At 41.9% G+C, this 21,922-nt stretch overlaps 1 protein-coding gene across 3 annotated transcripts in view; it reads right to left on the minus strand.

The window, feature by feature from the left end:
- Window positions 1-21,922, minus strand: part of SGCD (sarcoglycan delta) — a 1,033,728-nt gene that overhangs the window by 166,249 nt on the left and 845,557 nt on the right. For all 3 annotated transcript variants that reach the window (XM_021076526.1, XM_021076527.1, NM_001144123.1), the window contains one exon: window positions 4,111-4,198. In XM_021076526.1, the coding sequence (XP_020932185.1) occupies window positions 4,111-4,198 (88 nt within the window). The remainder of the gene's footprint in view (window positions 1-4,110; window positions 4,199-21,922) is intronic.

The raw sequence follows: 21,922 nt of genomic DNA on the forward strand, positions 1-21,922 counted from the left end.
CATGATGAGGCGAATGAACAAGTGCTCTTGGAGATGGTCACCATTCATTCTCTCCAATGTGTTGTGACCACTGCATGAGAAAAATGGTGCTAGTCATGAGCACACTGGGGATGATAATCACAAGAGGAGTCTCCTATATTTCACAGCTCTTTTCTGCCTACAAAGTTCCTTTTATAAACACAATAGATTTTGTTTCTTTTAAGCTTTCTATAGGTAGATAGAATCAATGGCGGGAGTATAATTTTGCAGATGCTAAAAATGAGGTTCTGAAAGATCAAATGATGTGCCCAAAGTCCCCTTACTAGAACATGAGAGCGTTGGGACAAAACTTTTTGTCTTCTGATTCTTAGTGTGACGGTCTTGCCAAAGATGAAAGTGGTCCCAGGCATCCAGGGGCTGGCTTGGCTCTCTCCACCAAGCCTTGGGGTTCTCTACAAACATAAATAGTTTCAGGGAACACCAACACCAGAGCCACTTGGTGGCCATGAAAGATGGATACAAAACAAAAGGGTAAATTTGATCATATCTGAATATAGATCAAAAATGGAAACTTGGAAGTTCCCATCGTGGTGCAGCAGAAACGAATCCTACTAGGAACCATGAGGTTGCAGGTTCAATCCCTGGCTTCACTCAGTGGGTTAAGGATCTAGCGTTGCTGTGAGCTGTGGAGTAGGTCATAGATGCAGCTTGGATCTGGCATTGCTGTGGCTATGGTGTAGGCCAGCGGCAACAGCTCCGATTAGACCCCTAGCCTGGGACCACCATATGCTGTGGGTGTGGACCTAAAAATCCAAAAAAATACAAAAAAAAAAAGAGAGAGAGAGAGAAAACTTGGTGTTCCCCTCATGGCTCAGTGGTAATGAACCTGACTAGCATCCATGGGGATGCGGTTTCAATCACTGGCCTCGCTCAATGGGTTAAGCATCCGGTGTTGCCATGAGCTGTGGTGTAGGTGGCATACATGGCTTGGATCTTGCATTGCTGTGGTTGTGGTGTAGGCTGGCAGCTGTAGGGATCTGATTTGATCCCTAGCCTGGGAACTTCCATATGCCGCAGGAGCAGCCATAAAAAGGCGGAAAAAAAAAAAAAAGGCATCATGAGAGAACCAAAGTTCCAATTAAGTTATCTTGCTTTTCAGTGCTTCTTGGAAAACAAAACAATCTACCAAGGGCCAGAACCATTTGGGTATCTAAAGCTCAGTAATGGGAATTTTTTTTAGCCCATAGAGCAAGCACCAACTCCATGGTGCAGATGGTTTGTCCTCTTATTGATTTCACCCGGGGCTGCCCAACCTCCTTGGACATAGTGAAATCTTAAAAAAATAAATGATTCTATGATTAAATGGAGCTGGAGACTGCTCAGGAAGTGCCTTGGTAAACTCATTGTTCCTCTCTGGGATGGAAAAGGTCATTATGTGTAACCTGAAATTGATCTTTAGTTAATCCCCTTCCTTGTGCAGTAGTCTCTGTGTAGGGCACCTCCTTAGTTAATCTCCTTCACAGCAAGAACTAGAATCCATCAGGATGTACCTGCCGTCTCTCAGTCTTGCTGCTGCCATGAACCTGGGAGCTGGAAAGACCTGGGGGCCCCACAGCCTCATTTCTTGCCCAACTCCCTTAATTCCACTTTGACCTTTCCCCATTCTGGCAAGATGCTGTATAGGACCTCTACTTTCCCCTTTGGGGGTCAGAGGGGTCCCTGTTTGGACTCACTAATGACACTACATTAAGACAAGAACAGAATGGGTCAAGTACGTGATTGTGGCCTCACATGGCCATTCAAATATCATTTAAAATATTGGTTCCTATGAAAAGATTACCTAAATTGTTAACACTGGAGTTTCTTCTGGGCTTTTGAGACATTCTTTAGGTAATAAGCAGGAGAATTCTTCCAAGGCCGTACCTGCAGCACATGGAAGGTCCCAGGCTAGGGGTCAAAATGGAGCTGCAGCTGCCAGCCTATACCACAGCCACAGCAACACCAGATCCTTAACCCACTGAGCGAGGCCAGGGATCAAACCCATATCCTCATGGATACTAGTTGGCTTCTTAACCTGCTGAGACACACAGGAAATCCCAAGCACGAGAATTCTTGAATTCTCAGGACTGTCTTCATATAACTGGCCACTTGGGCAGTAGGGGGCATTTCCTGCCAGGTAAGTACACCACCCAGTAAAACAGGCCTTAGGAGAGATTTCCTCCTGGAATTGCTTTGTCTTTTCCACTACCTGCATCAATGCACAAGGAGAACCCTGAAGGAAAACTTTAAGGCTGATTGTGTGTGGGTTCACATTCTGTGGATTCTATTTTAACATATGTCTTATCCTCTCTAGAAGGAGGAAAGGCTGGAAAGGCTGCTGCCTACTGGTGTAAGGAGAGCTTTCTGCCCATCTCATTTAATATTAACTACCTTGCTCCTGGCTTTAAGAGGTAAGGACAGGGGTCTCAGCTCCAGGGACCCACCCTGGGCAGGGGAGAAGGAGAGAAAATGGGGGACGAGGGAGAAAAGAGAGAGGAGAGAACAATGGAAGAGGAGACAGAGAGAAAGAAGAGAAGGGGAGGGAGGAGGAGGAGAAAGAAAGAAGGGACAGAGAGAAAGAGAGGGAAGAGGAGAGAGAGAAAAAATGGCATGGCAGAGAGACAGGAAGAGAGGGGAAGAAAAGAGGGGAGTCAGAAGAAAGAAGCAAAAGGAGGAGAGGGGGATTGAAGGGGTAGGGGAGGAGGCAGAAGGAGAGGCTGACTGTTGCTGAATAATAGTCATTTGGGTAGTTTCAGCTTTATCAGAAGAAAATCTCTCAAGTCAACCAAATCTCCCACTGCAAATAAATGGCAAATGATCAACAGGCCAAATAAGTTCCTTTTGAACGCAGGAATCTGGGAGCTGGAGGTCGGATTTATTTCCCTCCTGGAGGCAATTTTCACACACGCTGCTTAAATCATTGCTTACTGAAGCTGTTTATTTAATTATTTAGCATGGTGACTGTGGGCCAGATGTTAGAGAAGCGAGGCCTCCAAGCTGGGCATGCGCTGGAATGGCATCTTTATGGATTATCTGCCGGGCGGCAGCTCCCCCAGTGCAATGGTCCAAGTCCTCCACGGGCTGTGGTTCTCCAGACATCCACATCCTGCCGCGGGAGAGTGAGGCTCTTTTCCCAGCAAGACTCTGGGCACAAAGGCACCTGCCTCCCTGGGGCATGTTGATGAGTGGGGCTCCAGATGTTCTAGTCCCAGTAATGTTTCGGGACATTTGGGCACCTGGCTTCTCCAAATGTCCATCTGTCTACTTCTCTCTTAGCCCCGAAGCCAAACAAATGGCATTTTCCGTCTGGAAGAGTAACAGTGTCATTCAGACATCCCCTCCCCTTTCCCTTCCTCTGTGGGGGTGCATAACAGCTCAGGTTACTGCTGATCATAACCTACAGAGGCGGCACTGGTCATACCACCCAACGCATTACCATGACAATGAATCCCATATTTATCATTATAGCCATTATTCTGAATAACTCATCCTTGTTTAAATTTTAGAATGATGCAGTTTAAACCCCAGTGGGTGCTTTCCATGGCTATGAGGAAAAGATCTGCTCTATTAAAAGGGACCACACAAACATATTCAGTGGGGTACATCTGCATGTTGAAATTGAGCTTGGTTCAGAATCAGCATGTACGGCAAGTGTGGCGTGGAATCAAACCACCATTACAAATCCCTTTTACAACCCATAAAGTATGAAGTGCAGGGTTTTGTGTATGCTGTGCTCTCTCCCAATTAATCCAACACAGCCAGCTTTGCCTCCAGCATTGGAGCAGAGAGCTTTCCTGTGACTGAGTACCAGCTGAAGCAGCTGGCTGCTGTTTAGGGACCATGCTACATGAAAAAGAGCTTCTTCCTCCCCAAAGGAGTTTCATCAGATTTGCATAAATTAAATGTATGTATAAGATGAGACTCTACCCTTGAGTAGAATCATGGAATGCATGCTGCATTCTCTTCTCTGACACTGTAACATTTGTGAGCCGACATTCCTCTCTTTAGATCATGTGTGTTGAATTCAACCTTCCACCGTATGCCTTCTGAGCAGGTAGCATGGAGTTGGCGCTAAGTTCTTTCTTTCCTTACCTGTTATCAGCTGAGTTAGCACTTTAGTCTGTTCATTGAGGATGTTCACAGTAACATTTCTGGCAGATTTGAAGTACAGGGCATTACCCTGGAATAAAAAAAATAAGAGGAACAAATGAAAATGGCAGCAGATTTTTTTTCCATTATAGGTTATTACAAGATATTGAATATAGTTTCCTGTGTCATACAGTAGGTCCTTGTTTATTTTATACAGCGTAGCAGCACATTTCTAAACAAAACCTGTAATCCCAGCTCTCCAAGGGGCTGAACCAATCTTAACCAAGTTCTAATTGATGTATCTTTTTTTTTTTTTTTTTTTTTTTTTTTTTTTTTTTTTTTTAGCTATTTCTTGGGCTGCTCCTGCAGCATATGGAGGTTCCCAGGCTAGGGGTCCAATCGGAGCTGTAGCCACCGGCCTACGCCAGAGCCACAGCAACGCTGGATCCAAACCGCGTCTGCAACCTACACCACAGCTCATGGCAACGCCGGATCGTTAACCCACTGAGCAAGGGCAGGGACCGAACCCGCAACCTCATGGTTCCTAGTCGGATTCGTTAACCACTGCGCCACGACGGGAACTCCTAATTGATGTATCTTTACTTGAAAATGATAAATGTTTAATGATCCCCACATATGTGGTAATTAATTGACATTCAACCAAAATGGATTTTCTGCAGACAGAGAAACAGACACATTCGAAAGAGATTTACATACACACACACAAACACACATCTGCCGAATCAAAGACAACAGGGACCCAGTGCTCTTTCTTTTATATTTAATTTTTTAATTTAATTTTATTGGCATATAGTTGATTTACAATATTGTATTAGTTTCAGGTGTAGAGCAAAATGAAAAATAGATATAAATGTATCTATTCTTTTCTCCCATATAGATTATTAGGTAGATTTTCCTTTGCTACAGTAGGTCTCGTTAGATCTAACTGCAGATTTTAATTATCTTTGGTGTATGGAAGGATCAGGAGTGAATGATAATCTCCTAATCTCACCCTTTCTAGAAAGTTCACAGTTTCTCCAAAGGAAACTCCAGTTCTCAGTGGAGAGCAAAATGCTTGGGTAGAACACCCTGTGTTAGCCCTCTGGCATGTCCACCGGCTGTGAGAATGCAGGTGTGCCTTGGGAAGATGGAAATCTATTTTGTAGAGAGGTTTGCATTCTTGGATACAAACCCAGGAGATCTGGCATCTCCAAAGAGGCCCCTGAGTCCCCCTTCTTCTTTTTTCTCCAGATTTCTTCTTCTCCAGCAATCCTGTGCCTTCGACCAATCTCCCTTTTATCAAAAAATGCACCTAATCCTTCTGCCACAGGATGGCAGGCATTTCAGAGAATGACTCAGAAGAGAGGCTGGCACACTTTTTCTATAAACGGGCAGATAATAAATATTTTAGGTTTTGTGGGATGTATTGTCTCTGGTAACTCTTCGAATCTGTTTTAGTACAAACCAGCCAAAGATGGTACAGAGACAAATGGGTATGTCTGTATTTCAATAAAAATTTCTTCATGGACAGTGACATTTGAATTTCATATAATATAATTTTAAACTTAATATATTCCTCTGTTGTAAAATATTATTCTTCTGTTTTTCCGTAATCATTTAAAAAATGCAAAAATGATTACTTTTTTTTCCTTTTATGGTCATACCCATGACATATGGAAGTTCCTGGGCTAGGGGTCGAATGAGAGCTTCAGCTGTTGGCCTACGCCACAGCCACAGCAATGCCAGATGCAAGGCACATCTGTCTGACCTACACCACAGCTTGCAGCAATGCCAGATCCTGAACCCACTGAGGGAGGCCAGGGATCTAAAACACACCCTCACAGACACTAGTTTGGGTCTTAATCCTCTGAGCCACAACAGGGACTCCTGTAAAAATGATTCTTAGTTCACTGGTCAGATGATAACAGGGAGAGGGCCAGATGTAGCCCACAGGCCAGAGTTGGCCAACCTCTTGGCTTAGATGTTTTTCCTTTCTTGGAGTAAATTAAAGCACCAATCTTTGTCAGAATATGTCAGTAATCAGGTAGTTGTTATTAGAAAAAAGAATATGGGTAGTTATTTTCATCTTTCAAAACCTTTGCTATCACAAGGCAGATAACTGCTTGAAAATTCAGTATAACTGCTCTGGACTGAGTCACAGAAAAACCACTGTCCTGTAAGTCGTGAGGAAAGTAAAGATTGCTAAGACGCTCTTTACCTTCAAAGTCTTAAGTTCCAGTGGGGACAATGACATGGCACAGGCTCCTACAATACTAGCCAGAGGACAGTGAGGGTGACTAGGAAGCAGCCAACAACGTGCATGGGAATTTTCCTGAAGGTGAGACTATTCATGGCTTTGGGCTGCAGAGTGAGAAGCAAAGGGGATGGTCATGCTTGAGTCGAGTCTGGAAAAGAATGTAGATATGATTTTCCCAAGATGACATAAAAAAAAGAGGAGGTCATGGAGATTGGGAGGCTGTGGGCTGATTGTCTCATGTCTGTCTCTTTCCTTCTATAACTAGTGATTCATGGGCTCAGCCCAGTGCCTGTAGATGGCAGAGTGGCAGCGGTGTGCTGATAGGGGCAGCCAGTGCCAAGGCCAGAGGTGGTTTTCACAAGTGGAGGAGGGGAGAGCCCGGCCACCAAGGCATCTTCCACACACTGGTGGACTGCAGCCATGGCCCCTCTCACCCAAAGGATACCCAATCCCCACGACCCACTCAAACCCTGAGAAACCAGTTAATCTTGGGCTGGACCTCTTGTCCTAGTGTTGACGAGAGAGAGAACTGCCATACTGGGGCAACCACTGATTCACTGTGACCCCCACAAGGACTTGAAATGAAAATGAAGTTCCCATTGTGGCTCAGTGGGTTAAGGACCTGACATAGTGTCTGCGAGGATGGAGGTTCTATCCCTGGCCTCACTCAGTGGGTTAAGGATCCAGCATTGCTGCAAGCAGGCTGTGGTGTAAGTTGCAAATGAGGCTCAGATCCAGTGTTGCCTTGGCTGTGGTGAAAACCTGCAGCTGCAGTTCCAATTCAACCCTTAGCCCTGAAACTTCCATATGCCACAGGTGCAGCCATAAAAAGAGAGGAAAAAAAAAAAAAAAGAAAGAAAAATTTGCTTGTTGAAAAAAGGGTGTTTGTTGTTGTTGTTTTTAATTGGGTCAGGGAAGAAGAAATACATCAAAAAAACCATTAACAGTTTTTTTTTCTTCTGTCCATTATGACACAAATACAAACCTAAAATAGTTTCTTTGACATTGCTTCCAGTTGTGCTAAACTGTTCTACTTAAAAGTTAAAAACAACTCAAATACTGTGAGAATTCAGAACCAGGAGCCTACACAGGAGGACATATGTTTCTAGAAGTTAGTATACTAGTTCTCCCTATATTTGGCAACCTGGCACTGCAGGGAGAGGGGTTAACAAGACTCAGAGAACAGGACAAAATCCATGGCCCCTGACCAGGTGTGACACTGACAAATCACTTAACTGTTCTGTGGTTCATTCCTTTTTTTTTTTTTTTTAATTTTTATTTTTCTTGTGGCTGCATCTACCACATATTGAAATTCCTGGGCCAAGGATTGAACCTTCGACTTCTCAGTGACCTGAGCTGCTGCAATAGGATTCTTAACCCACTGCACCACAGCGAGAACTTGAAGTGGTTCATCCTTTACAACATGAAAGTCAGCAGCAACTCAGAGCTAAGCTCGCCTAGCCCTCTGCAGGAGCTATGCTCACAGTAGAAGCCTTGAAACAAAATCTGTTCTCTACCATCTTCTAGTTAGGTGACTGAGCAAGTTCCTTAAGTGTCCTAAGCCTCACTTCTTGATATGGGTGATGTTGCCTATACCACTATTAAATTCTAATGATCACAAACTATAGAAATGATCCTTGCAAGTACAGCCTTTCATTAAAGTGGTAAAATTCGGTGTGTAATTAACCTTCTGGCTCAATGTCAGGCACACAGTAAGTCCTCTGTTCCCTGGTAGGGTTGGGGAGGGGCAGGACAGGGCAGGTCAGTGACAGAAGCAGGAGGGAGTAGGTCAGAAAGGAGGTGGGGAGGTGAGGAGGAAGGGAGGGAAGGGGGAAAAGATGACCTTTCTTCACGTGTCCTAATCCTCACAACCCATCTGTTAACTAGGTCATGGGTATCTTCTCCATCCAATATTCTGTTTTCAGATTGTGAAGGATCTCCCTATATGTGGCAGGTTCACTATTATCTTGCAAATCCCAGTGTCTTCAAATGCTATCAGCCTGCTCTTAATAGTCACATAATTCTCCGAGTAAAAAGAATCTTCTAACAGCTTTGATCAGGTTAATAGTAGGAGATAAAATAAATCCAGTCATTCCTTTTTCTTGCCATGTCAAAATATCATAATTTCGCATTAATTGATCTATTATGCTAAGACACTGGGAAACAGAGTCTGGGCTACCTTGCCATAATCCTCCCATATAGCTGCTAACAGAAAGATCACCAGTGAAACAGCACGAAGTGGTAGAGAAACTCTGAAGTGCCTCCCATGGCAGCTGGGTCAGGGCCACTTTACTTGGCTCCCTGGCTCAGCTTACTGAGGTTAAACCAGGAAAGAAGAGCCAAGTAAACCATCCCTGCCCAACTCTGCAGTATGAGAACAAGTAGGGGAAACAAGCTAAATTCTGCCCTCTCAGCAGCTTCTCTTTCCTGTCTTCCTCCCACTCGTTCCTTCAGCCTCTAGGCCTGGAGAGGGTTAATTTCTGCTGCAAGACAGTCTGCTCTGGGGTAGTGATTTTCCGTTCCTGACCTCCAGACAGCCATCCAAGGATGAAAGGTTTAAGGGGAACCTCAAGGAGGCTCAGCTCTGCCTGGCAGAAAGGAATTTGGCAGACCCTGGACTGCTGATGTTGATGAGAGCTCTGGGCCAAACAGGGGCAAGTCAGTTCTGTGGCCAGTCAGCCCGTGCATGGGCTTAGGCTGCTGCATGGGGCATGAAGGAGGGGTGTGCATCATTTCTCCCACACCTGGAGAGCAGGACTGTCCCCATCAGTGCTCTTCCCAAATAGCTAAAGCATGCAGCATTTGGACAGAGAAAAACCCCCATTACATCTGTTTCTCTAGAGGAGAACACGCAGAACAGAATCCAACTTTTCTTGATGACTCAAGACCACTGCAATGAACACTACTGGTCCCACAACACTTTCCAGCAGCTACTGTGTGCATGTGGCTATTTGAACACTAAGCGACTTTGTCATTCTGATATTTACAATGTGCATGTCATTTTTTCACTTTTTAATTTTAATATTTATTTATCTTCTGCTTTTTAGGGCCGCACCTGCAGCATTTGGAGGTTCCCAGGCTAGGGGTCAAATCAGAGCTGCAGCTGCCAGCCTACGCCATGGACACAGCAACTTGGGACCCGAGATGCATTTGCGACCTATGTCGCAGCTTGGGGTAACACCGGATCCTCAACCCACTGAGTGAGGTCAGGGAACCAACTTGCATCCTTATGTATACTAGTCGTGTTCGTAACTGCTGAGCCACAATGGGAACTCCTTGATTTCTAAAAAATGTATTATTTATCTTTATATGAAGACAGTACATATAAATGTCCAATATCACAAATCTTATACTGAAAAGCATTGGTTCAGACCACTCAAGAGCTTTCAACCTGCCGGGATTCTCCTTCAGGTACTTCCCTCCCTGTGCCCCCCCCCCCCAATGTTTCTATGCTATCTCTCTCTCTTTTTTTTTTTTTGTCTTTTTGCCTTTTTTTCTAGGGCTGCTCCTGCAGCATATGGAGGTTCCCAGGCTAGGGGTGGAATCGGAGCTGTAGCCGCCGACCTACACCATAGCCACAGCAATGCCAGATCCAAGCTGCGTCTTCAACCTACACCACAGCTCATGGCAACACCTGATCCTTAACCCACTGAGCAAGGGCAGGGACCGAACCCGCAACCTCATGGTTCCTAGTCGGATTTGTTAACCACACTGCGGAACAACGCGAACTCCTCTATGCTATCTCTTGACTGATAACTTCAGACCTTATCCACTGAATTCCTGCAGTGGTATGTACTCTTCCATACAAATTTGATCAAATCAGTATTCACGATCTACATTTTTATGGTTATATGTATATTGTCCACAGTTGAGCAAAGTAGTATTAATGACATTATATCTTCTTTCTTATACATTTTTTTCTCTTCCTAGAGTGAATAAAGGCTTTACTGAAAAAAATGCTTTATTTTCTAGTTTTGATTTTTTTTTCCTCCTAACGTTGAAATCTTTCTTTTTCTTTTTTTTTTTTTTTTTGGCTTTATTTTTTAGGGCTGCACCTATGGAGGTTCCCAGACCAGGGGCTAATCGAAGCTACAGCTTGTGGCCTACACTACGGCCACAGCAATGCCAGATATGAGCCCTGTCTGTGATCTACACCACAGCTCATGGCAATGCTGAATCCTTAACCCACTGAGTGAGGCCAGGGATCGAACCTGCAACTTCATGGTTCCTAGTCAGATTTGTTTCTGCTGCACTACGATGGGAACTCCAAAACTTCAGCTTTAAGGTCCAATCTCTTTCTCTTTTTTTTTTTTTTTGGTCCACACCCATGGCATATGGAAGTTTCCAGGCTAGGGGTCGAATTGGAGCTGTAGCCAGCCTACACCCCAACTGTAATCTACACCACACCCATGGCAATGCCAGATCCTTAACCCACTGAGTGAAGCTAGGGACTGAACCTTCATCCTCATGGATACTAGTCAGGTTCACTGACTGCTAAGCCATGATGGGAACTCCCTGTTGAATTTTTTAAAATTACTCAATGAATTTTATTACATTTATAGTTGTACAGCTATCATCACAACCTGATTTTATAGCATTTCCATCCCAAACCCCCAGCCCATCCCCCACCCCCAACCTGTCTCCTTTGGAAACCATGTTTCCAAAGTGAGTCAGTAAAAGTTCTGCAAATAAGTTCATTGCGTCCTTTTTTAGATTCCATATGTAAGTGATAGCATTTGATGTTGGAGTCTCATCGTATGGCTGACTTCACTTAGCATGATAATTTCTAGGTCCATCCATGTTGCTAAAAAAGCTGGTATTTCATTCCTTTTAATGGCTGAGGAATATTCCATTGTGTATATGTACCACCTCTTCTTGATCCACTCCTCTGTTGATGGACATTTAGGTTGTTTCCATGTCTTGGCCACTGCATATAATGCTGCCATGAACACTGGTGTACATGTATCTTTTCAAGTCATGGTTTTCTCTGGATAGATGCCCAGGAGTGGGATTGCTGGATCAAATGGTGGTTATATTTTCAGTTTTCTGAGGAATCTCCATACTGTTTTCCACAGTGGTTGTACGAATTTACATTCCCACCAACAGTGTAAGAGGGTTCCCTTTTCTCCACATCCTCTCCAGCATTTACTGTTAGTAGACTTTTTGTTGATGGCCATTCTGGCCAGTGTAAGGTGAATATCTAATATTAGTTTTGATTTGGATTTCTCTAATAATGAGTGATGTTGAACATCTTTTCATGTGTTTTGGGGCCATCTGTGTGTCTTCTTTGGAGAATTTTGTTTATATATTCTCCCCTTTTTTTGATAGGGTTGTTTGTTTTTTTGATATTGAGCAGTAGGAGTGTTTATAAATTTTGGAGATTAATCCCTTGTCAGTCGATTGATTTGCAAATATTTTCTCCCATTCTGTGGGTTGTTTTTTTGTTTCGTTTAGGGTTTCCTTTGCTGTGAAGAAACTTTTAAGTTTAATTAAGCCCCATTTGTTTATTTTTGTTTTTATAGTCATTACTCTAGGAGGTGGATCTGAGAAGATGTTGCTGTGATTTATGTCAGAGAGTGTTTGGCCTAAGTTTTCCGCTAAGAATTTTATAGTATCTGTTCTTATATTTAGGTCTTTAATCCATTTTGAGTTTATTTTTGTGTATGGTGTTAGGAAGTGTTCTAATTTCACTCTTTTACATGTGGCTGTCTAATTTTCCCAGCACAACTTATTGAACAAGCTGTCTTTTCTCCATTGTATATTCTTGCCTCCTTTGTCATAGATTAATTGACTGTAGGTGTGGGTTTAATTCTGGGCTTTCTATTCTGTTCCACTGATCTATGGTTCTGTCTTTGTGCCAGTACCATATGGTTTTTATGACTGTAGCTTTGTAATGTAGTCTGAAGTCAGGAAGCCTAATTCTTCCAGCTCCATTTTTCTTTCTCAGGATGTCTTTGGCTCTTCTGGGTCTTTTGTGCTTTCAAACAAACTTTAAAATATATTGTTATAATTCTGTGAAAAATGTCCTTGGTACTTTGATAGGGGTTGCATTGACTCTGTAGATTGCCTTGGGTAGTATATTCCTTTTGACAATATTGATTCTTCCAATCCAAGAGCACAGTATGTCTTTCCATCTTTTTGTGTCATCTTTGATTTTTTTTTTAAATATACACTTACGCTTTTTTTTTTTTGCTTTCTTTTCTGTCTTTTTGCCTTTTCTAGGGCCACTCCCTGCAGCATGTGGAGGTTCCCAGGCTAGGGGTTGAATCGGAGCTGTAGCCACCAGCCTAAGCCAGAGCCACAGCAATGTGGTATCCAAGCCGAGTCTGTGACCTACACCACAGCTCATGGCAACGCCGGATCCTTAACGCACTGAGCAAGGCAAGGGATCGAACCCACAACCTCATGGTTCCTAGTCAGATTCATTAACCACTGCACAACTATGGGAACTCTATCTTTGATTTCTTTCATCAGTGTCAAATAGTTTTTAGAGTACAGGTCTTTTGTCTCTTTATGTAGGTTTATTCCTAAGTATTCTATTCTTTTTGATGTGATGGTAAATGGGATTGTTCCTCTTATCTCTATTTCCGATTTTTCATTGTTAGTATATAGAAATACAGTCAATTTATGCATATTAATTTTGTATCCTGCAACTTTGCCAAATTCACTGATGAGCTCTAACAGTTTTCCAGTAGTGTCTAAGATTTTTCTAGGTATAGTATCATGTCATCTGCAAATAGTGACAGTTTAACTTCTTCCTTTCCAATTTGGATTCCTTTTATTTCTTTTTCTTCTCTGATTTCCATGGCTAGGACTTCCAAAGCTATGTTGAATAGTAGTGGCGAGAGCAGAAATCCTTGTCTTGTTCCTGATCTCAGTGGGAATTTTTTCAGCTTTTCACCATTGAGAATCATGTTAGATTGGATTTGTCACATATGGCCTTTATTATGTTGAGGTAGTTTCCCTCTATGCCCACTTTCTGAAGGGTTTTTATCAGAAATGGGCGTTGGATTTTGTCAAAGGATTTTTCTGCATCTATTGAGAGGATCATATGGTTTTTATTAATCAGTTTGTTAATGTGGTGTATCACACTGACGGATTTGTGGATATTGAAGAATCCTTGCATCCCTTGGATAAATCCCACTTGATCATGATGTAAAATACTATTAATGTATTGTTGGATGCGGTTTGCTAGTATTTTGTTGAGGATTTTTGCATCTATGTTAATCAGTGAAATTGGCCTGTAGTTTTCTTTTTTTGTGTTATCTTTGTCTGGTTTTGGTATCAGGGTGATGATGGCCTTATAGAATGAGTTCGAGAGTGTTCTTTCCACTGCAATTTTTTGGAATAGTTTCAGAAGGAGAGGTGTTAGCTCTTTTCTAAATGTTTGATAGAATTTGCCTGTGAAGCCATCTGGTCCTGGACTTTTGTTTGTTGGAAGGTTTTTAATCACAGTTTCAATTTCAGTACTCGTGATTGGTCTCTTCATCTTTTCTATTTCTTCTTGGTTTAGTCTTGGAAGAGTGTACTTTTCTAAGAATGTGTCCATTTCTTCTAGGTTGTCCATCATATTGGCATGTAGTTGGATGTAGTCTTTTATGATCCTTTATATTTCTGTGAGGTCCATTGTAACTTCTTCTTTTTCATTTTTAATTTTATTGATTTGAGTCCTCTCTCTTTGTCTTGATAAGTCTGGCTAAGGGTTTATCAATTTTGTTGATCTTTTCAAAGGACCAGATTTTTGTTTCATTGATCTTTTCTATGGTTTTCTTTGTTTCTATTTCATTGATTTCTGCTGATCTTTATGATTTCTTTCCTTCTGCTAAATTTAGGTCTTGTCTGTTCTTCTCTCTCTAGCTGCTTTAGGTGTAAAGTTAGCTTGTTTATTTGAGCTCTTTCTTGTTTCCTGAGGTAGGCTTGTATTGGTATAAACTTGCCTCTTAGAACTGCTTTTGCTGCATCCCATAGGTTTTGGAGTGTCATGTCTTTGTTGTCATTTGCTTCTAGGTATTTTTCAATACCTCTGATTTCTTCAGTGATCCACAGGTTGTTAATAGCATGTTGTTTAGTCTCCACGTGTTTGTGGTTTTTGCAGTTTTTTCCTTGTAGTTTACTTTTAGTCATATAGCATTGTGGTCAGAAAAGATGCCTGATATGATTTCACTTTTCTTAATGTTACCAAGGCTCAATTTGTGGCCTAAAATGTGATCAATCCTAGAGCATGTTCTGTGTGCACTTGAGAAGAATATGTATTCTGCTGCTTTTGGTTGGAATGTCCTATAAATATCTATTAAGTCCATCTGGTCTAATGTTTCATTTAGGGCCAGACTTTCCTTGTTGATTTTTTGTCTGGATGATCTGTCCATTGCTGTAAGTGGAGTGTTAAAGTCCCTTGCTATTATTCTGTTATTGTCAATTTCTCTTTTTAAGCTTGTTAGCAGTTGCCTTATATATTTAGGTGATCCTAGGTTGGGTGCATATACATTTAAAATTGTTATATCTTCTTGTATTGGTCCTTTGATCATTATGTAATGTCCTTCTTTGTCTCTTATAATATTCTTTATTTTAAGGTCTATTTTGTCTGATAATGAGCATTGCTACTCCAGCTTTCTTTTGATTCCTGTTTGCATGGAATATTTTCTTCCATCTTCTCATTACTTTCAATTTGTATGTGTCCCTAGAAGTAAAGTGGGTCTCTCGCAGACAGCAAATATATAGATCTTGTTTTTTGTTGTTGTTTTTTGGAAGTTTTTTTTTTTTTTGCTTTTTTTTGTTTTAGGGCCTCACCCCTGGCATATGGAGTTTCTCAGGCTAGGGTTCAAATCAAACCTGTAGATGCAGGCCTATGCCACAGCTACAGAAACACAGGATCTGAGCCATGTCTGAGACCTACACCTCAACTCACGGCAACACTGGATACATAATCCTCTGAGCGAAGCCAGGGATAGAACCTGTATCCTCATGGATGCTAGTCAGTTTCGTTAACCACTGAGCCATGATGGGAACTCCTGGATCTTGTTTTCATATCCATTCCACCAGTCTGTGTCATTTGGCTGGGGCATTTAGTCCACTTACATTTAAGGTAATTATTAATATGTATGTTCTTATTGCCATTTTTTATTAACTGTTTTGGATTTCTTTTTGTTGTTCTTTTTCCTTTCTTCTCTTGTTCTCTCTTTTGGTTTGATAAATATTTTAGTGTTGAATTTGAGTTGATTTTTCTTATTTGTGTGTGTATCAATTATAGATTTTTGATTAGCAGTTACCCTGAAGTTTTGATATAGGAGTCTATATATATATATGAGACTGTTTTAAGTTGTTGGTCTCAATTCCAAGTGCATCATTAGCATCCTGCATTTGTCCCCTCCTTTTCTCATGATTTCTGATTTTGGTAGCGTATTTGTGCAAGGATGATTATCTACCTTTACTGTATATATGCCTTTACTGGTAAGCCTTGTCATTTGTGGTATTTTTGTTTCTAGTTGTGGTCTTTTCTTTTTTGCTAGAGAAGTTTCTTTAGTATTTGCTGTAAAGCTGGTTTAGTGTTGCTGAATTCTCTTCAATTTGCTTATTTGTGAAGCTTTTGATTTCTCCTTCAAATCTGAATGAGATCCTTGCTGGGTAAAGTAATCTTGGTTGGAGATTTTTTCCTTTCATCACATTAAATATATCATTCCACTCCCTTCTGGCCTGCAGAGTTTCTGCTGAAAAATCTGCTGATAATCTTTACCAGGGTTCCCTTGTATGTTGTTTACTTTCCCTAGCTGATTTCAATATTTTCTCTTTGTCTTTAATTTTGGTTAGTTTGATTAATATGTGCCTTGGGGTGTTCCTCCTTGGGTGTATTTTATATGGTACTCATTGAGCTTCCTGGATTTGAGTGAGTGGTTCCTTTCCCATGTTGGTAAGTCTGTGCCTATTATCTCCTCAAATATTTTTTTCTGTCCCTTTCTCTCTCTCTTCTTCTGCACTCCTATAATACAGATGCTGTTGGTTTAACTTTGTCCCAGAGTTCTCTGAGACTCTCTTCATTTCTTTTCAATCTTTTTTCTCTCTTCTGTTCCTCATCAGTGATTTCCACTAGTCTGTCCTCCACCTCGCTGATTTGTTCTTCTGACTCCTGTATTCTGTCATTGGTTGCTTCTAATGATTTTTTTTCAGTTATTTTGCATCTCTGCTTAAGTTTTATATCTTGTATCTCTTTGCTCAGTGTTTCCTATAAATTATCCTTCTTTGCCTCCAGTTTATTTCCAATGTCTTGCATCATCTTTAGCATCATCAGTCTAAAGTCTTTTTCCTGGAGGCTCATAATCTCCAGATCACTTAGTTGTTTTTCTGGAGTTTTTTTCTTTTTCCCTTATCTGAATTAGAGCTCTCAGCCTTTTCATTTTTATAGGTTTTTGGTGTAGTCTCCTTTTTGTAGACAATAGAGTTGTAGCCTCTTACTTCTGATGTCTGCCCCCCTTGTGGCTAAAGTTGGTATGAGGACTTGCTGTAGGCTTCCTGATGGGAGGGACTAGTGCCTTCCCACTAGTAGGTGGGTCTTTGTCTCTGGGTGAGATTAGAAGCAGAAGTTTCCCTGGGGGGGGGGGTCTTTAGTCAGCCTGATTACTGATGAGTGGGGCTGTGATCTCACCTGGATTATTGTTTGACATGGGGCTCTCAGTGCTGATGGGTGGGGCCAGATTTTCCCAAAATGTCCACCTCCAGAGAAAGGCATGCTGATGAATATTCCCAAGAGCTTTGCCTCCAATGTCTTTCCCTGACAATGAGCCACAGTCACCCCCTGTTTTCCTAGGAGATCCTCTGAGAACTGCAGTCAAGTCTGAACCAGATTTCTGTGGAGCCTCTGCTTTGCCCTGGGACCACTACACATGAAAGCCCATGATCGCCTTTCAAGAATGGGATCTCTGTTTCTCCTAGTCCTGTGGAGCTCCTGTGCACAAGTCCCACTGTCCTTCAATGCCAGATGCTCCGGGGCCTCTTTCTCCTGGTGCCAGACCCCAGGCGTGGGGACCTGACATGTGGCTCAGAACTCCCACTCCTGTAGGTGAGTGTCTGTGATAGAGTTACCATCCAGTCTGTGAGCTTATCACCTGTCAGGTATGGTTTTGCATATATCAAGTAATCACCCCTCCTACCATCTTGATATGGCCTCCTCTTTGTCTTCTGAAAGTTTCCAGTCCATTTGCTGAGGGTTGTTTGGCATTTGGTTGTAATTCTGTTGTTTTTATGAGAAAACATGAGCTCCAGTCCTTTTATTCAGCCATCTTAATGCTGTCTTCCCCAGTGAATTTTTTTTAAATATTTACAACCACACTTTTAATTTTCAGCAGATTTTTTAAAAATAATTTGAACCTTCCTTTTTAATCATCCTTTCTTTGACTGACACACTATCTTCTCTTAGGTGGGAATAAAAATGCTCTTTGGAAGCTCTCTGTTTCTGTAAGGGTGACACTTTCCATAGGGTACAGTAGTGGGGATCTGGCTAATTCAGTGGAGAACCTCCAAATGTCAGAATCTGAGGCGAGTCAGTATTCGTGGGCTAGTGTCATCAAAGAGGAATTCTCTAAACTCCTGTCAGGCAGGTGATGGGTGTTACCTTAGAAATCAGTTCTGAGTGTTGGAGGGGGAGAGGGATGGGCATTTTCCTGTTCAGCAGACAGACTTTCAATTAAACTTGAAAGTTTTCAGTGTTCGTTTCAGATTTCATCTGTGTCTAATGTCCAGAGCCCAGAATTTTTCTGGTTAAACAGATCTCTAGACAACCATCTTCCTATCTTCTGCTCCACTGAGAAGAAGTACTTCCTAGCTGGATCAAGTGGGAAAGGGATCTAGGGATAGATACTGAGTTTAACTGGTCTTTATGCATATTTTCCAACCAGTCCTTTTTATCAGCCCCACTCCAGAGAGCATCATGAATATTGTTGGCACTGTGCCTTAAGTGCCTTGTGGGTAAGTGACCCTTGTGTCTTACTCATTCTGCACAGTGGCTCTTAATCCTACAGGGCTTTGTATCACAGATCTTCTCACTCTATTTATTTTCCTTCTTTTACCACAGGTTTGTAGATTCCACCTCTTCTAGATCAGCCTCTTCTTAGCAACCCCCTTTCTATCACTTTTACTTCCTTTCTCTACGGCCATGTTTTTTTTTTCTTTTTATTACTCAAATGAATTTATCACATCTGTAGTTGTGTAATGATCATAGCAATCTAATTTCATAGGATTTCCATCCCACAGACCAAGCACATTTCCCACCCCCCAAACCGTATCCTCTGGAGACCATAAGTTTTTCAATGTCTGTGAGTCAGCATCTGTTCTGCAAAGATGTTCAGTCTGTCCTTTTTTCAGATTCCACATGTCAGTGAAAGCATTGGATGTTGGTGTCTCATTGTATGGCTGACTTCACTTAGCATGATAATTCCTAGGTCCATCCATGTTGCTAAGAATGCCGGTATTTCGTTCTTTTTAATGGCTGAGTAATAGTCCATTGTGTATATGTACCACCTCTTCCTTATCCACTGCTCTGTCGATGGACATTTAGGTTGTTTCCATGTTTTGGCTATTGTAAATAGTGCTGCAATGAACATTGGGGTACATGTGTCTTTGTGAGTTGTGGTTTTCTCTGGATAGATGCCCAGGAGTGGGATTGCTGGATCAAATGGTAGTTATATTTTCAGTTTTCTGAGGCTTCTCCATACTGTTTTCCACAGTGGTTGCACCAATTTACAATCCCACCAACAATGTAATAAGGTTCGGCCATGTGGTTTTGTTCTCCATTTACTGTCTTCTTGAGTGAGGTTTCTGAACACAGCAGAGGCTTATCATGTCTCACTGCTCTCAGTCTGTCTACCTCTACAGCCACTTCTTACTCCTGTACTCTTAAATGGAAAGCAGGTTAAACCTGTTTGTGAGTCAAGAGCAACTAGTGTCCGGTCCTGGACCCAAGAGCCTCTCTTACGCATTTTATACATACTTAGTGTCTAGAACATGTTATATACTGTTCTCGGCCCTGAAGAATGAGAAAGATACAACCTTTGTCTGAGAGAAGTTTCTGGCCCAGTGGGAGACTGAATCCATGGAAAATAACTATGACAAAAAATGTGACATCACTTCCATTGAGATCTATGCTCTCCTGGTATGAAGGGCACAGATTTTAACATTTGCTTTTGATGGCAGCCGTATCAACACAGTCTGTTCCGAAGTTACTTATCTGGCTAATCCTACTTGGTTCTCTATTTTCCTTGCACTCCGGGGGAGGAGTGGGAATGCAGATAAAGAAAGAAAATCCCAAGACAGCCCATAAACAACTTCCACATTCAAGGAAGGCTCTCAATGCTCAGAGGGAAAAATGTTAGGAGAAGGAAGGGATCAGCATGGCTGTAGCCATGAGGCATCCTCTCAGAGCAGAGTTTGGCTGGCTTCTGCCACACCCTCCTAACAAAAAGGCAGGACTATTCACAACAGTATCATTTCCACTGAAGGATGACTTAGAACAAATGGGAGCCAGGCCTGTGGAGTGATGGTTCATACTCTGAGTTTCACAGTCAGATTTGGGCTTGAATTACAACTCCACGTTTTACTAACTGTGTGGTATTGGGTAAGTCATGTATATTCTTTCAGCCTTACTCTCTGTATTAATGAAATGAAGTTAAAGGCTACCTAAGGTATTAATAGACGGATTAAGAAAGACAGTATATGTCAAAGGTCTAGCACAGGAGCTACCAAAATACTTCTATAACAAGAAAACAGACAAAACCTACAGTAGGAAGGCTCTTTGGAAAATAGCTGATTCTGATTTTACTCTGAGGTGGGTGACATTACCAGAAAATTCTCCCTGAAAGAATTCATTTCCATGGGATTTTATCTTTAGGAATACTAAAATAAACAAGAGTTGATGGGCCTTTCAAAGCAGTTCTCTACCAGGACTCGCTATACACTGGTATTCCTCCCTGAGCAGCCCATAGAAAACAGTGATCAGAAGCCACCAGCTTCACTGTGGGAGGAATTGCAATGTATTGGCTGCAGTGAACAACTCACTGAATATTACTCCTTTGTTTTTTCTTTTTATAGCCACACCTGTGGCATATGGAAGTCCCCAGGCTAGGGGTTGAATCTGACCTGCAGCTGAGACCTATGCCACAACTATGGCAACACTGGATCTAAGCCACATTTGTGACCTACCATCAGCTCACAGCAATGCTGGATCCTTAACCCATTCATTGAGGCTAGGGATCAAATCTCATCCTCACTAACACTGTATCAGTTTCTTTACCCATTGAATCACAACAGGAACTCCCTAATTCTTGGCTGGACTAGAAAAACCAAACTGCCACAAAATTAGATTTGTCATTAAAATCATCCCTAAAGGTAGTTTGTAAGTTTATCCTTGGCAAGCATCAATGTCTCTGTTATTATCATTATTATTTTAAATAGAATCTTTGGTTGTCTCTGAAATGTTCCTTTTAAATGCATGAGAAGTATTTATCAACAATACTCTTGTTTGATTATTTCTATTTTACTTTGGAGTATTTTTTTTATAATGATGCAGGAAGGATATTATTTCAAAAAAGTTTTCCCGTCATGAATAATGAAGCTACACTATGAAGCACTTCAACTAAGCTGGGAAATGGTCCAGTATTCCCATCTCAGCATCCTTATTCTGATGCCTTCCACAATGGGCTCAAATTTGGGTGCATTTTGGTGTCTCTAGATAAGTAAGCTGAGCTGCTCTGTTCAACAATTCTTTACAGGTGTCACGTTAGCATGTCAAAACTGAAAGGGGACTGCCAGCTTTCCTAGTGCCTGGCACATTCTTGGCAGCCACTAGGTTTTTAATAAATATTTGCTGAATAACTGAATGGTTAGATCAAATTAGGAGTCAACTGAGGGTGAGAGTTGTCAACAAAAGAAGTCATTAAATGAAGGTTGACATCAACTGTCATAGATAGTTTGCAAAAGACAAGCCATAAAGCACAGCTGATATGCTAGACTAAACATGGGAAAGTGGGGGGTTGGGGGAGGCAGTATAGAGCTGTAATCAACAGGTGCTTGTTCACTACCTACTGGAGGGCAAGGAATTGCAGATGACACACATGAGAGCTGAGATGTTAACACTCTGGATGACAAGGAGAAGCAGGGATGCACATCATCACTCCTAATCCTTGCTCATGTAAAGGTTAACCTGTGCCTGGAATCCTCCCCCGGTTTGCAGCACCCATCTGGCATGAGCCATGGAATATGCCCTCTTTCGGTAGGCATTTGTTCATTCCATTAACATTTTAGAGGTATCTTCTAGACATAAGGCCCTGGGCCAACTATTGAGTAGGTGACCTCTGCATTCCTGGAGCTTACAACCTCTCGTAGGGAGGAGAGACACAGAATTAAGAGTCCCTTAAATGATTATGTAATTGCAATTGAAATGCCTACAATGAATAGAAGTGGAAATTGTAATGAGCATGCATGTGGGGGCAAACTCCCCTAATCTGGGCAGTCAGGGACGGCCTTACTAAGAGAGGCATTTTGGTTAAGGTCTTAGGGGTGAATGGGAATTAGCGA

The sequence above is a fragment of the Sus scrofa genome, chromosome 16 (assembly GCF_000003025.6).
Source record: "Sus scrofa isolate TJ Tabasco breed Duroc chromosome 16, Sscrofa11.1, whole genome shotgun sequence".
In the NCBI taxonomy this organism is placed as follows: Eukaryota; Metazoa; Chordata; class Mammalia; order Artiodactyla; family Suidae; genus Sus; species Sus scrofa.